Below are 14542 nucleotides of genomic sequence, written 5' to 3'. Positions count from 1 at the left end.
ATGATGTAACTGGGGGATGCTCTGTGATTGGGCACTGTTGACGGATCACTTACTGCAAGATTCTCACAAAAGTTGTGATATAGGAGGATGATGAATAGCTTAAGCACAATGCTGCTAGCTAGTTACAAACGAGGGCCACTTGTGTTGGTGCCTTTGCAAGAATTCCAAAATGCTGTTCAGGTCTTGTAAATTGTATAGTATTTATTGATCACACAGCTGTCAGCTATTGTGAACCGATGGATTACTCTTTGGTGGGGTGCCTAGCATGGGCAAAGCCGACCCGATCATGTCCTCTGTCGAAGATGCTGTAGAACTCTGTCAGAAATACATCTCCCAGAATCCACAGCGGGCCTTCAGGGGACACAATGTCCACGGCCTGGAAACCACTGAAACACAACTCCCTGTCGCCGAGCATCTCCTGGAGATAGAGAGAGAGACAGGGAGACGGCTTTTGAGGCTGTTTAGAGATGTTTAGAGATATGTGTGTTCAAGTTCAATTCTCATGTCAACCATAAAAATATAGCTGAATGAATTATCGTTTATCTCAGGACCAAGATATAAAAACAGACAAAACATAAACTCTGTTAAACAAAGTCTGTCTAAAGAAGACAACAGCAGGGACAGAATGACAAACCTTCCTAACGTATTGCTCAGCAGTCAGTGTGTATTCGGTTCCTCCCAGGACGAATGCCACATGAGGCAAACTGGACAACCTGGCACAGTCGATAAGGTACTGAAACAACACAAAGGTACAAGTCAAATGATTATATCTAACAAATTTCACCAAAATTAGTGTTCAGTTTTGCCTATTTTCTACTTTTCTCCAGAAATGTCTGATTTACTGATAGACATAAGATTTAGATTAAACTTTTAATTTTGTAACCTCTCCTATGTTTGTGGGCGTGGCTCCAATCAGCTGCTGAAGGCTGAGGATGTCACTGGTTGGTCCTGCGATGAGGGAGGTTCCAGTATCAACAATTGCCTGGCAACCATGAGGACAGAAGGAACTCACGCCCTGCACCGCCACACTGAAACATACGCAGAGATAATTTAGCATCTTTTTGTGTGTGGTGTTGTTTTTTTCTGTTTCACAACTGTGATCTTGCATGTGGTCAAGAGTCGTCACTGTCGAGAAAGGTGCCACCAAAATCAAGACACAAGATTCGAAAAATTAGCACTCATTGTTAGTACAGGGTCAGGACTTCAATTTGGGGTTGAGGTTACAATGACTCAGAATAACAATATTAAAAATATGTGGGAAACCTGTCCATCTTAATCTGCCAGTATCCCTTAACAGTCACAGGAAGCCAGTTGATTGGTCCCGTGTACATCGCCTCGTCTATTCCGCCAAGCAACAGTTCGCCTTCTGGGTTGCTGCTACTTGTTTTCCTGCAAGGGGAAAAAAATCCCATTCCAATCATCAAACTGGAATGTATATATAGTTTATGAGCAGTAAAAACACCACACCACTGAGGCTTTTGAATTCCCAGAGTCCTCTGAATCCTCCTGGGACTCTTTGGGTCCTGTGAAATCCATGAAACCCATGAATTCTTGGATTTCCCTGGATCCCCTGTGATCAAATGTCTTAAACCATGTCCCAAGACTCAGCAGGTTATTAACGTGACCAAACATTCTGCCAACACATTTCATTAATTAGCATTCCCTGAACCAGAGAGGAGAGACTAATCTGATAGTTTTGCTGGACTGAAAGCCTGCAGAGTTTCCTCTTTCTATGGAATCTCCTGGATCCTTCTGGAACTATCTGACTGAAACATTTGAACTACCCTAAAGCATTTAGACACCCTTGGAAGCTTTAGGAACCCCAAAACATAGTTACTCGGTGGGTGTCCAGATGCTCCAGCTAGACACAATTGGCAACAGCAAAAGAACGCTCTAAACCTCTGGATCTTCCATAAACCCTTGGAGATCCTTGGACTCTCGAACGTTTCGCATCACCTGAAACCCTTTCGAACTTTCTGGAAACCCTGGGTGCTTTCCAAACCTCTCCTGAAAACCTTGAACACCCAAAAGTAGATCCTTGAATTTGATTAAGGACTCCAGTTTAGAAACCAAAAGCAAGTGTGAATTGAAAGTTGCCTACATGTTGGACCAACAAGGAACTCTCCTCACTCCAATGCGCCCTGAGCCAGGAATGAACCCTAAGTCATGGCATAAGTCTGAAAACATCCTTGAAAATTCTTTAAAACCGGTGAGGTCGTACCTGCTGAGGTAGAAGGAGAACACCGGCTCCTCCACAGTCTTCTGTGCCAACATGTTGTCGAAAACAGGGTTTCCAAGGATCTCAGCCAAGGACGGGTAACCCATTCCCAGAACACCATCGAACTTCGCCATTACAAATGCAGCACCAGGCTCGTAGACGGACTCCCCAAACTCCTGGTTCAGGGCAGTCAGACCTCCGACCTGAAATAGAAATAGAAACAGATTTCATCTTCAGCTACATGGGGTCAAAACCAAGTATTCTGAGGAGATTTTATTCCTTTGTTAGGAATTGCAGGAAACAATTCTGGATATTTTTATATTTCCATGACTCCAGAATCAGTAATTCTGTCTGGATATTTGAGGCAGATGAGTATTTTTACTGTGTTCAAAACATATCATCCTGTACATAAATTGCAGTACAATTCTTTGGTAGAGTAGAATAGAATGGACCTTCACTGTGTCTCTGGCCATGACTCCCATCAGGTGTCCTGAGCCGTAGTGAATCCCAAACATCCGACCATCATGATGGAAAGAAGTCGACTCAAACGCCCTGAAACGCTGGTGTAATGCTATGAACACACACACACACACACACACACACACACACACACACACACACACACACAAGAGAGAGAGAAAGACCTTGAACTTCTTATCACGGTCAGGAACCCAGTAACGCTGTCATGTTGTCCTGACCCACAAACAACCCTTTCAAAATACCAGTACAAACTCAAACTCTTGTGTGAGTCGTGTACTGTGGTGTTATATTGTCTTGTGAGTTGTTTAGTGTGTGTGTGTGTGTGTGTGTGTGTGTGTGTGTGTGTAGTGTTGTGTAGTGCTCTGGTACCACAGGCTTGGCTGACGCAGTAGGATGACGGCACCCAGAGGTCGGATGAGCCGGTGTCAAAAACCACCGAGAAGTTCTGCTCCGGAGTTCCCAAAGTGATTTCACCATAATACTGAGCCTGACGCACAACAGAGACACACAATATAACACTACAGCAGCATGTGGCTGCGATAAAAAACAAAACAAACAACATAAAAACGCACTGTTACATGAAATGAAGCCACTGCGTATAGGACTTTGGCGACATCTGGTGGTAGAAAGAATAACGACAACACACCAGTGATTCTGTGAGGTTAGCATTGTGTTTCTTTCCACCACAGCGTTCTTTAAATACGGATTGTTTTTCCACTCAAATGTCACCACACAATCTAATCTAATTAAGAACAGAAAATTGAATAATCCCACGATTGATTTATCTGCTGTAGTGTTTTTAAAATCAAACTTACTTTATTGTGAGAAACGCTCGGACAAGAGTAGAGATATATTCAAGGGAAGTGATCATTTTAAAGTCCCAAGGGAAACCTAAAGACATACTTTTACAATATTTTAACATAACATACAAAAACATGTAATTTGTCAGTATCATTTAAAAAAAATGATATAATTATGTGGCTTAAAGTATAAACATGTTATTCTGTAACTGACGCCAAAGACAAGTTCTGTCTTCATAATCCATCCTAAAAAACTGACAACACTGACCCCCAGACGAATTTTTAGAGCACTGCAACAACAAATGGGGTGCAAATCCTACAGGAGGGGGTGGGACTTTAGTGCCTTGCTCAAGGGCACATCAGCGGCAGCTTTGGGAAGGAAATGTTCTGTGTTGTTCTTACGTCCATGAAGTTGTAGATCTTCTCGCTGGAGCGTCCGAGCCGCAGTGACGGCGTGCCGGGCGGGAAGCACTGAGCGTAGCGTCGGTTAAACATGTCGGGGCGATGTTCCCTCAGGAACTCCCCCAGCAGGCCGACGGCTCGCAGCTGAGTGCGAATCGAATGCGACCGCTTCAGAGGAACCCTGGGGAGGAAACATTTCTGTCCCAGTGATGTTTCATTGGTTTTCTTCATTTCTTAAAAGAACTGTTAAACATTTCTTTGGCTTTCTTGCCAAGAGTTATATGAGAGGATTGATACCAGTTAGCTTAGCTTAGCATAAAGACGGGGAATAAAGCTAGCCTGGTTCTGACCAAAGCTGACAAAATCCACTCACCAAAGCTCACTCATTAACGTATTTTATTTTATTTGTTTCATTTGTATATAATCTGAACTGTAACAACAACCGGTGGCTTCATGGGGGAGGGGGGGGGGGGTATTGTGATGGAGCAGAGCTGGGCTAGAAAGTATTTCACAAAACTGTTGAAATATTCCTTTAAACAAGAAAAAATCCTGAAAGAATTGAGATGGTACTTTAAATTTTTTTTTTTTTGAGACCCTGAGATGAACTTGAACTGAACATGAAATCTCAAAATTGTGGGAATAAAAAGACACATTTTTTAAAACTAAATCTTTCTCTCCACAAGCCCAATCCTCTCATAAACTACAGCACAAAGCATTAGTAAATTGCTTGTTTTTGGGGCCCCCTGGTGGCTGTGGGCCCATCTGCGCAGCCAAACACAAGACTTGACTGTAAAGAGAGTTGCTGTATTTGTACCCAGATATTAATGAAGGTGTAAACTAGTTTTCCTACCTGACCAGCGCTGAGCTCGTCCATGTCCAGACCAACAGCACCGCCAACAACAGCCTCAGCATGTCTGTCTGTCTGTGAGCCTGTCTGTACGTCTGCCCGTCTGTCTGTCAGACGATGAAGAGCTTATCAGGATTCACTGCTGCTCTGACTGGATCCAAGTCTCTGTGAGAAAATCCACCCCAAAACCCCAGAAGAGACTTGTTGTCTCTGAAACCAGTGGTGGAATATAACTAAGTACATTTGTTCATGTACTGCACTTTGAATTGGCTCAAATGAGCTCAGCCTTCAGCGTACAGCAGTAAACTGCAACACGCACATTAATGCTGCAGTAATATAATAATAATAATAATAATAACAACAACACAGACAGGGAACATTTTACTGCAACATGACAACTTGTACTTTTTTTTTTTTTACTTTTCATACTTCATATCTGATAATACTTAGTGGAGTATTTTCACAGTGTGGTATTAGTATTCTTTTTACTTCTGAATACATACAGACTTTCTGGATTTCTCATTAAATCTGAGTGCAGGGAAGTCCGGACATTTGGGATTCACAAGTCAACATGACGTTATCCTGCTTAACAAAAACGTCCCTGAAAAAAAGAAAATAGTAAGTCAAGGTCTATTAAGTTGATTTTTTTTATCCACTGAGGAAGGCTGTGAGATTCGTTTGAAAGCTCTGGAAAAATATTTTTTTTTATTGTGAAACTATTATTTTCCTGGTCAAAACAAACTTTCATGTCCTGCTTAATAAAATGACTCTTAAGTCTCTAAAATCACAGTTTAGTGCGGACTCTAAACCATCGAGGCTCCTGGATGAGGAAGTGATTCTGGCCTCGGTTCGGTGTGGACAGTCCGGTCTTGTTGGGTAACTTCAGCGTGTTGACACTCGGAGGTCTCAGTCACTCTGACCTGATGACGCAGACGGTGCCAACAATTAAGTAACATACAGGAGGTGGACAAAATAACATGAATACTAGATGAAAAAGTACTTTACTTCCAACCGAAGTATCTCAGATATTAATGATCTCCAGAGTAACAACTTCGGTGACCTCCAACGTTTTATCTAGTTAGTTAGCATGTCCATGTGCTAACAGCTAGTCTATATGATAATGGACATTTTTCTCTCCCACTGGGTGGAAGTAAATATGGAATTGTCAAATAATAGTGCAAACATTATTAGCAGGCATGATGAAGAAAGTTAATTTCCCATTTTCATTATCAAACTTCAGGTTAACATCTTGAAAGAATGTGTGAACGCACCTGATTTTAGTATTTTGTCCACCACAATAAGGGCCCCGCTGCACTGCGAGAGTTTGGGTTGTCCCAAATAGAAGTTGACCATAATTAAATAAACATGGTCGAACAAAAACTGACCGAAAATTCTCACAATTTGACCGCTGCTACAACCAACCAATCAAAATGTCAGGAGATCATGTGAAATGGTGCGAGTTTCCATCGCAGCTTCAGTTAATACACAATGAACCTGTAAGATTACTGCCGTCTCAGTGTGTCGCAGCCTTTAATTAACACTTGAAAAGAGACAAAAGACAAGAAACAAATCCACTGATGAGGATTGGTTCATTTATTTCAGTAAACAAAACAAACAACGTCCAAACTTACGTTCTAAGCGGCGTCGGCACAAACCGGCTAACGCTAACAAAACCAGCTTCCGGCGAGTGCTGTGACCTCAGCTAATGTTAGCATCACAAACATTTTACATTAGCCTCTATATGGACATCAGCTACACTTGATTAGCTTGTCGTGCTAGCATTAGCAGAGCCACTGAAGTTAGCCGTGTCTGATGGTTAGCTAGCGTTAGCCAGCTAGCCTGTGCAGTGCTTCCACAGTGAGAGTTTAACAGAGAAAAAACAGCGGAGCGTTTCTTTAATTTGAACTACACAGGAGATAAATAACAAAACTGATCCCCCCCACGTTCATCATCTTCATCCTGCTCTTCCTCTAGCAGGGGTGATGGTCAGGAACTCTCTTCCTACAAAAAACAAACAACAACAGTCAGTAAAAATACATTTTAATGACTTCGTCTCAAGAAGAACTAAGTAGCTCATAATCGTACAAAAATAAAAACATTTTTACTTTTAACTTCAGGACACAAACAAATATTTGATTGTTTGTTTCCATATTCAGCTTCTGAGCATTGTTGCGTTTAATTGAAATGCCACATAGACTGACCTGGGAGCAGCTTTGATGATGTTGTCGACTCTCAGGATCATCTCGGCGGCTTCAGAGGCGCTCAGCAGCACCTGGCGCTTCACCTGGAAGGACTCTGTGATCCCCAGCTCCGCCATGCTGCCCACTGTGCCTTCAGACATGTCTGCAGGGGAAAAACACACACTCATCAATGTTTGTCCAAAACCAGCTCTCACATGTGAAGCCTCATGTATGACATTAAAACCCCTTCACTGCACTATGAGTACTTTGGATACTTTAAGTACAGTCTGCTGATAATACACACTTTTATTTGAGTATGGTTTTGACTGCAGGACTATTATTTGCAGTGGTAGTGCTTTTCTTTCTTAAGTAACGGGTCTGAGCCCTCTTGAGCCTTTGGACCAGGTTCCACTTGATCCGTCTTTCTTTCGTCTATTTGTTAACGACAGAACCAGAACGATCCCAGAGGCTGTTTCTCAGGCATCTCTCTTCTCTGGGACGTTCCCCCGAGAACCTCCGAGCACATTCCACCGGAGGAATCTCAGTGTTTTGTCAGAGTGGTTGTTATTTGTGGTGCTTTAACTGTGCGCTCTCCTACTCTGCTCTCTGCTGGACTGGTACAGTGCGTAACCATCGTCTCTGCTTCCCACGGCAGAAGGTTTTATGTTGTTTTCCAGTTTCATGGTGAATATTATACTGTCTCTGTGCGCATGTGATGTATTGGATGTGACTGGTTATTGCAGTAAGATGGTGTGGACTTAAAGTCTTCAGTGCTTTAGAGGAATCTAGTTATGCTAGGTGACAGACGTTTGTTTAAAGGGACCTTTCAGAGTATTTGTGTGTTCACTCACTCAGTCCGAAGTTGGTCTTGTTCTCCTGGTGTGCAGCTCTCAGTTGAGCCACCAGGTCGGCGCTGTCGTAGCCGGCGTTGTCGGCGATGATGGTCGGCAGCTGGGAGGAGAAAACAAATGAGTTCAACAAAACACAAGAGTCAAAGAAAAGACTCCAGGATCTGCAGTAGAGGAGGAAGTGTTCAGAAGTATTAATACCACACTGTCAAAATACTCAAACCTCAAAAAAATTTTCACATTTGTGAAGCTGGAATGATGAAATGTTTTATCATGAAAAATCACTTGACCGATCAAAATAGTTGCCAATTAATTTAAATTAATCAATCGATTCATTAATTAATGAATCAACTAATTGTTCCAGCTGAACTTGTATAAACTGTTGGAGAGTTCAATTTATATTTTATAAACTCTTCATGTGTTTTAATCTGTAAAGTAACTAAAGCAGAACTATAAATGTAGTGAAGTACAAGTACCTTGAAACTGTACTGAGTATATGTACTTAGTTACAACCACTATGGATTTGTAGCTCAAACATGAAAAACCACGATATGATCCTTTAAAAAGGAGGCAAGAAGGTCCGTACCATCCGCAGAGCCTTGGCGAACGACTCCATGGCAACTGCCTCCTTTCCCGGCGTCCTATTGGCCAGATCGGACACCACCTTGGCCATCAGCATCTCGGAGCAGCCTGACGGAGAGGTGGAGTGAGTGTGTGTGTGCGTCTGCTGTCTCACGAGTATTACGTGTGGAAAGTGTGTGTGCGTGCGTACCTCCTCCGTAGACGGTGCGCGGCTCCTTCACAGTCTGAGCTAACACACACAGAGCGTCGTGCAGCGAGCGCTCCGCCTCGTCCAGAATCTGCTGAGTCGCTCCTCGCAGGACCACGGTGCACGCCTCACCTGGGGGGGGGGGGGGTCAGGGATCAAAGGTCAATCTGAAAGCCTTAGACACCCATACTGCCCCCTACAGGCAGAGAGCAGTAACCTTTGTGCTAAGCTAGCTACCTGTATCAGAGGTTTGTGTGTGTGTGTGTGTGTCCTTACCCATGGCGACTCCAGAGAAGTGGATGAGTAAGTCCTCTCCGATCATCACCTCCTCGATCAGCTTGCAGTGGCCCAGTTTCACCAATTCGGGGTGGTCGAAGGTGGAGGTGATCTCTCCTCCTGATCACACACAGATACACTTCATCAGTCAGCTGATCGACTCAACTGAAGAGCAAACAGGGCCGCAACTAACAATCATTTCCACCATCAATGAATCTGCTGGTTAGTTTCTGTGTGGACGTACCGGTGACCAGAGCGAGGCGCTCGACGCCGGCGAAGTCAGCGTGCTCGATGGCCATGACACCGGCCTGAGCAAACAGCTGCTCTGGATAGTTATAGATCAGCTGTCTGTAAAGACAGAAAGAAAAAGAAGTTCAGCCAAAAAGAAAAATTAAAAAGTACAAAGAGCTGCTGTGAGCTGAAAAAGGCGGGAAACAGCGCCCTCCACTGGACGACTGTTTACTTTAAAACGTCTTTTCTTTTGCTACTTCCTGTCACGTTTACACATAAAGATCCATTTTCATATGGTTTATGGGATGCTCGTGTGTGTGTGTGTGTGTGTGTGTGTGTGTGTTTACCTGTTGATGAAGCAGTTGATTCCGTGTTTCAGGATACGGTCGACCTTCTCCTTCATCTTTTCTTTCTCTGCGAGTTCGATCTCTGCAACCTTTGCTGTTGAGTCGACGCGAACTCTGGAGCCAAAGATCTGACACACACACACACACACACACACAGTAAATATACAGAAACGTTGAGACAGAAGCTGTGGGTCCTTCTGTATCTGTGCAGATGAGTTTCTAGTCCAGGTCAGACAAACATGTCCACATGTGGTCTTTGTTGAGGGTTTGAGTGCTTTTAGTTTCATTCTCCAGCTGAACTTTAACACGACACCTTTCAATGAAATCAGAGGTCTTCGTGCTCTGGACTGGTTTGAAATCTCTGGAAAGGCATGAGCTACTCAAAGAAAGAAGACACTACATCCTCTCTGAAAGCAGGTGCAATGAATGTGAATGTTATGTTAAACGGATACTTCCTGCTGCTGCTTCACAATAAAAGTCTTCCAGCGGTTTTTAGGTTCACAGGTGCTGTTTGGTTAGTAAGACTTAATAAGGTAAGCACTGTTACGTGTGTGTGTGTGTGTGTGTGTGTGTGTGTGTGTGTGTGTGTGTGTTCATGTACCTTGATCTTGTCGGTGTCCATGCCGGTGTTGGCGATCAGGATGTTAACGTTCTCCATCCTCTTCGGTTGGTTCACTCCGATCTTCTTGTCCAACAGGAAACCTGGACGAAGCAGAAACACACGAGACGTTACGGCAGCCAATCAGAAGAAAGCAAGAGATCAACCTGGCGGCTGTGACATCACGCGCCCTCACCTTCGTCCAGGTAGGAGTCGGTGAGGCTGCCTCCCAGCTTCTTGATGACGTGGATGGCCTCCAGGTTCCCGGAGCCCTTCAGCCTCATGACGGCGTCGACGGCCAGCTGGGCGAAGTGAGCTTTGTGGTGAGTCAGCAGTTTGGAGGAGAGCGTCGTCCGGGCGATGTTCAGCAGGTCCTCCTGGAAACGGGCAGAGTCGTTGCTACGGAGACGGGAAGGATGACGAAGGAGGAGACAGAGGAGAAGAGTTATTAACCGATCTGTGTGCTTTTAAATTGTTGTTTGTTTTTCTAAACAGATATAAATCTATACGACAGCCTTGAGGCTCGTTTGCAGGGAACACAGATCAATAGTCTCACCTGTGATCCACAGCAGCCTCCCTCAGAGCGTCTCTGGCCACCTGAGTCGCCTTCCTCCAGCCAGAGATGATGGTCTGTGGGTGAATCTTCTTGGCGATCAGAAGTTCTGCCTCCTGTGACGGCAGCAGTGATGATTAATTTAAGAAGCAGCAGAAAGAGACTCTTTAAAACCTCCGTGATTCATTTTTAAAAGAAAGCAAACAGTATTTTACCCGCAGCAGCTCTGCAGCGAGCACGGTGACGGAGGTCGTTCCATCTCCAACTTCATCGTCCTGAACCTTCGACATGTCTGGAAACACAAACGGGATTTAAAAATGACTTTTTCACCGTTGACGCATCAAATACATTTTATGTCTGAAACATGAGCTGAACTGTTAAAATGAATCTTGGAATCATCTCAAAGAATATCTTTTGTCGTACCTTTTAGAGCTGACAGAAAACCACCTCCATTTTGTGTTAGATGAACCTTCACTACTTCTTTTAATGTGTACAACAGTTATTTTCCCTGCTGGCTGTACAAAGACTAATGTTAAAGTTCTCTGCAGCCAGTTTGTCCAGCAGACATTCGGCGGCTTCACTCACCAACCAGAACTTTGGCAGCAGGGTTGTCGACTCCGATGGCCTTCAGGATGGTCGCTCCATCGTTGGTCACCGTCACCGTGCCGCCCTTCCCGCCTCCCAGCAAGATCTTGTCCTGAAGAGAAAGACGAGAAGAAAGTTGAGCAAATCAACACAAACAGACGCAAATAAAAGCTGTGAAAAAGAAAAGTAGACAACGACCAGCAGACGAAGAAAATATTTATACTTTCAATTCACTCTTTAACAAAACAAAGGGAAAAAAAGAAATAAAAAATCCAGTTAATGACGTCTGAATTCAACACAGAAATCTGTATAATCAAAACAACAATCAGCTCCAGTGATTAATGTGACCCACCATCCCCTTCGGGCCCAGCGTGCTCTTCACCAGATCTCCGATAGCAATGGCACCAATGAAGGACGACTGCAGAGAAAACACACAAACAAATTTCCACAGGTTTATCTTCCACAAACACTTAAGACCCAAATAGAAACCTAAAAACGGATAAAACAAACCCACCAGTCGTGCAGTTTCAGCTTTCTCTTCATCAGCTCCATGTCTGAAGATGTTGACCGGGGCCATCGATAAGGACGCCTGCAGAGACGCATCAATCAATCAATATCATCATGTTTACAGACAAACTGACAACAACATGCTGCGCTGGAGTTTAGGGGTCCAGAGTGTGGCAGCATGTTTCTGTTATAAGTTTCAATAAGTAGGGATGTCTTTATCTCAGTACAAGTGATGCTGAGTCAATTGATCAGTTACTAACTTATAATGAGCTATTCTTGTAATTTCGTAATCATTACTGATTAATCTATTAGTGGTTTTGTCGATAACAATTCAACAACTACAGTCTCCTAAATGATCAAACAGTTGAATGAATACCTCTCTTAAGCAGCTTACACATATATATAATCTTCACGACTAACTGCTACTGCAGGACTATTGTATTTGACTATTAGGTCGAACTGGGGGGGCTTTATATATTGGCACCTGTGTGTGTTTGGCATTTGCCATTATTGTTCATGTTATATGGACTAAATAATACGGTGATGGAAACAATCAATCATCTTCATGAAGTGTTAAAATAATCATTAAGGGGCTGCATATGAAACTGGAACACAATTTAGGCGTGGACGGGAAAATTTATTCCGAGCGCCCCTGAACGCAGCAGCAGCCGAGCCCTGCCCCTTTCGTCCTAGAAACCGCTAGAAGCTTTCAACCAACATTAAGTAACACGATTAATAACATAAAAATCACTGACAGTTCAGACGGCAGTTAAAGTTAGTTAGATAGAGGAGCCGTCTGTTAATTCGCTCACACATTGTATTTCTTATTGTTCTGCTTCTCGTCTGTGTCTGTAATATCTGATTTGCTCCTCTCTTGACAGCCACAAAGCCCAATTGACAAGCTAACCTAGCATGCTAACGGTCTGTCTGAGAAGACCAAGAACGGGCAGACTCTGACAAATACACCCAGAAACATAACCGCTAAGTTTACATTAGCTGTGGCAGACCCGACAGCGTCATCAGACCTTATGAAAAACCAAACGACTACTTTGATGCGGTTAGCTTAGCCGTTAGCGCATTCATAAAGTCCATGTGCTTGCTCACCGGTTAGCACCAGTAGCTAACAGAAAGCTAAACGGACTCTACAAACAACACAGACGGTCTGTAAAGTGTTTGACGGAGTCTTTGTGAGTTTGGCTACACGTGAAGGTGAAGCGATGTATTCTGACTATTTCCATCAGTTTAGAAAACAATAAATAAAAGTAAAAGCTCACCATGATGTCTGTGATTCAGGGATGAAGCTGTGCACGCACACAGAAGAAGGGCTGGGTAGGGGAGTGACGCGGTTACGTAAAAACGTAATGCTGCGTTCAAGACAGATCATGGAAGACACGCCGCTGCCGCTATCTGTTGAAAAATATGTCTAGACTTGTTTTTTTGGTTCTTTTATCAACTATACATCGTTTTTTTCCCTATCAAATGTTTCTTACGTAGGTTCTGTAGCCTAAATCGAAATATTGATAAACAGCAGTGTTCTTTTTGAGTGGAAACAGCTGCCAAGGAAAATACAATCAAAAGCTCTGGAACAGCTATTGAGTAGACCTTGAGGGGAGATTGATTTGTCTTTTTTTTGCACTGGATCACACAGACTGTAGATGTAATTAAGGATTTTTTTTAATCAAAATTAAGCAATAATGTAAAAGTTTTACTCTTAATTCACTTGACGTGTTTGCATTTTTATTGTGCCATATTTAATCAAGTTTAAAATGCAATTTTTCATAAAAATAAATGATTTAGCTGTGCAACATTTGTGAAAAAGATAGAAAATAATATTTAGTATGACTAGTGGTCGCACAGACTATGATATCCTCACGTGACCAAGAGAAAGAGGAGGACGACGAATTGATGCAGGAGGCCATTTCATTTATTTATCAGGTAAAAAATAACAAAAACAGAAAGAGCATATTCAGCATATTTCAGATTGATACAATGTGAAGTCCCGCCTCCTCATTTCCTCTTCGTCAGGCCCCGCCTCCGGCCCCTGTGATTGGCAGCCTGGACAGGAAGGCAGTAGATGTGCATGGGGAACTTCCTGAAGTAGCTGCTGACCCAGGGTCTGTGGAGGACACAACAGCAAACACAACGTTACCTTAAAGTTTCCTCAAATCACTCCGTATTTGCTATGTAGTACACGACATTTACTGTCCGCCATTTTATTTACGTGTTTAAATGTATCCACTATATAGTGTCCTCAAAAATAGAGTAGAGTCTATGTCATGTTCACTACTTTTTACGAGTGTCTGTTGTATATGGAGTAGTGAATGAGTGCTCAGGTAGTCGTCTCCTACTCAGGTGTGTGTGTGTGTGTGTGTGTGTGTGTGTGTGCGCGTGTGTGTGTGCGTGTGTGTGTGTGTGTGTGTGTGAGATGTATTTGTATACTTGGCGACACGCTGGCTGAGGCTCAGGTAACAGAGGTTTGATCTCAGCAGTTTGTTCTCCTGTTGACGGAGGAATTCGGCTTCTTGCTGCCTCTCGACGTCCAGACGCAGAGACTCCCGGAGCTCCGCCTCGATACGACCCAACTGAAACACACACACACACACACACACACACACACACACACACACACACACACACTGAATGTATCTGCTAACAAGTATTATGTGTGTATATCCTTCCTCTGAGCCATAGAGCTCCATTGTTGTCCAAAAACCATTAAAACACATCAGTGAGCCTCACTGTGTCACTGGGTGACGTCTTCCTTCATCACCATGAACACACACACTGTAGTTTATCTTGACTCAGTCCCACACACACACACACACACACACACCGTCCTGCTGCCACAAACACTCACTAGAGCACCACATGTGGATTCATCCGCCGCTGAAAATAGTCCCC

The 14542-nt window shown here is 43.5% G+C and overlaps 2 protein-coding genes across 2 annotated transcripts; both read right to left on the bottom strand.

Annotated features, from left to right (window-relative positions):
• Positions 1-241: 241 nt before the first annotated feature.
• On the bottom strand, positions 242-4812 carry nots (nothepsin). The gene is made up of 9 exons (XM_070928720.1): positions 4751-4812; positions 3901-4081; positions 3068-3185; positions 2671-2789; positions 2222-2421; positions 1264-1389; positions 884-1028; positions 635-733; positions 242-418 (listed from the first exon to the last, which is right to left on the bottom strand). Exons 1-9 carry the CDS (start codon positions 4810-4812, stop codon positions 242-244), a joined length of 1227 nt encoding a protein of 408 aa, XP_070784821.1.
• A 1510-nt stretch (positions 4813-6322) lies between these two features.
• On the bottom strand, positions 6323-12976 carry cct2 (chaperonin containing TCP1, subunit 2 (beta)). The gene is made up of 16 exons (XM_070928736.1): positions 12916-12976; positions 11649-11723; positions 11487-11552; positions 11135-11246; positions 10765-10841; positions 10553-10665; positions 10193-10395; positions 10000-10100; positions 9399-9526; positions 9065-9168; positions 8821-8940; positions 8548-8676; positions 8362-8465; positions 7779-7878; positions 6949-7090; positions 6323-6748 (listed from the first exon to the last, which is right to left on the bottom strand). Exons 1-16 carry the CDS (start codon positions 12916-12918, stop codon positions 6718-6720), a joined length of 1608 nt encoding a protein of 535 aa, XP_070784837.1. The 5' UTR covers positions 12919-12976; the 3' UTR covers positions 6323-6717.
• Positions 12977-14542: the final 1566 nt, after the last annotated feature.

The sequence above is a fragment of the Enoplosus armatus genome, chromosome 22 (genome assembly GCF_043641665.1).
Source record: "Enoplosus armatus isolate fEnoArm2 chromosome 22, fEnoArm2.hap1, whole genome shotgun sequence".
NCBI lineage: Eukaryota > Metazoa > Chordata > Actinopteri > Centrarchiformes > Enoplosidae > Enoplosus > Enoplosus armatus.
The sequence above is the reverse complement of the archived record's forward strand: the minus strand, read 5'-3'. Positions and strand labels throughout refer to the sequence as shown.

Coding starts and splice junctions, on each gene's coding strand:
- nots (XM_070928720.1), bottom strand. CDS start 4,812: ATGCTGAGGCTGTTGTTGGCGGTGCTGTTGGTCTGGACATGGACGAGC. Junction 2,422..2,670: donor TGGCCAGAGACACAGTGAAG/GTCCATTCTATT, acceptor TTTCTATTTCAG/GTCGGAGGTCTGACTGCCCT. Junction 419..634: donor CTGAGCAATACGTTAGGAAG/GTTTGTCATTCT, acceptor CTCTATCTCCAG/GAGATGCTCGGCGACAGGGA.
- cct2 (XM_070928736.1), bottom strand. Junction 8,677..8,820: donor CTTCTCTGGAGTCGCCATGG/GTAAGGACACAC, acceptor CCCCCCCCCCAG/GTGAGGCGTGCACCGTGGTC. Junction 8,466..8,547: donor GCGCACCGTCTACGGAGGAG/GTACGCACGCAC, acceptor CCTCTCCGTCAG/GCTGCTCCGAGATGCTGATG.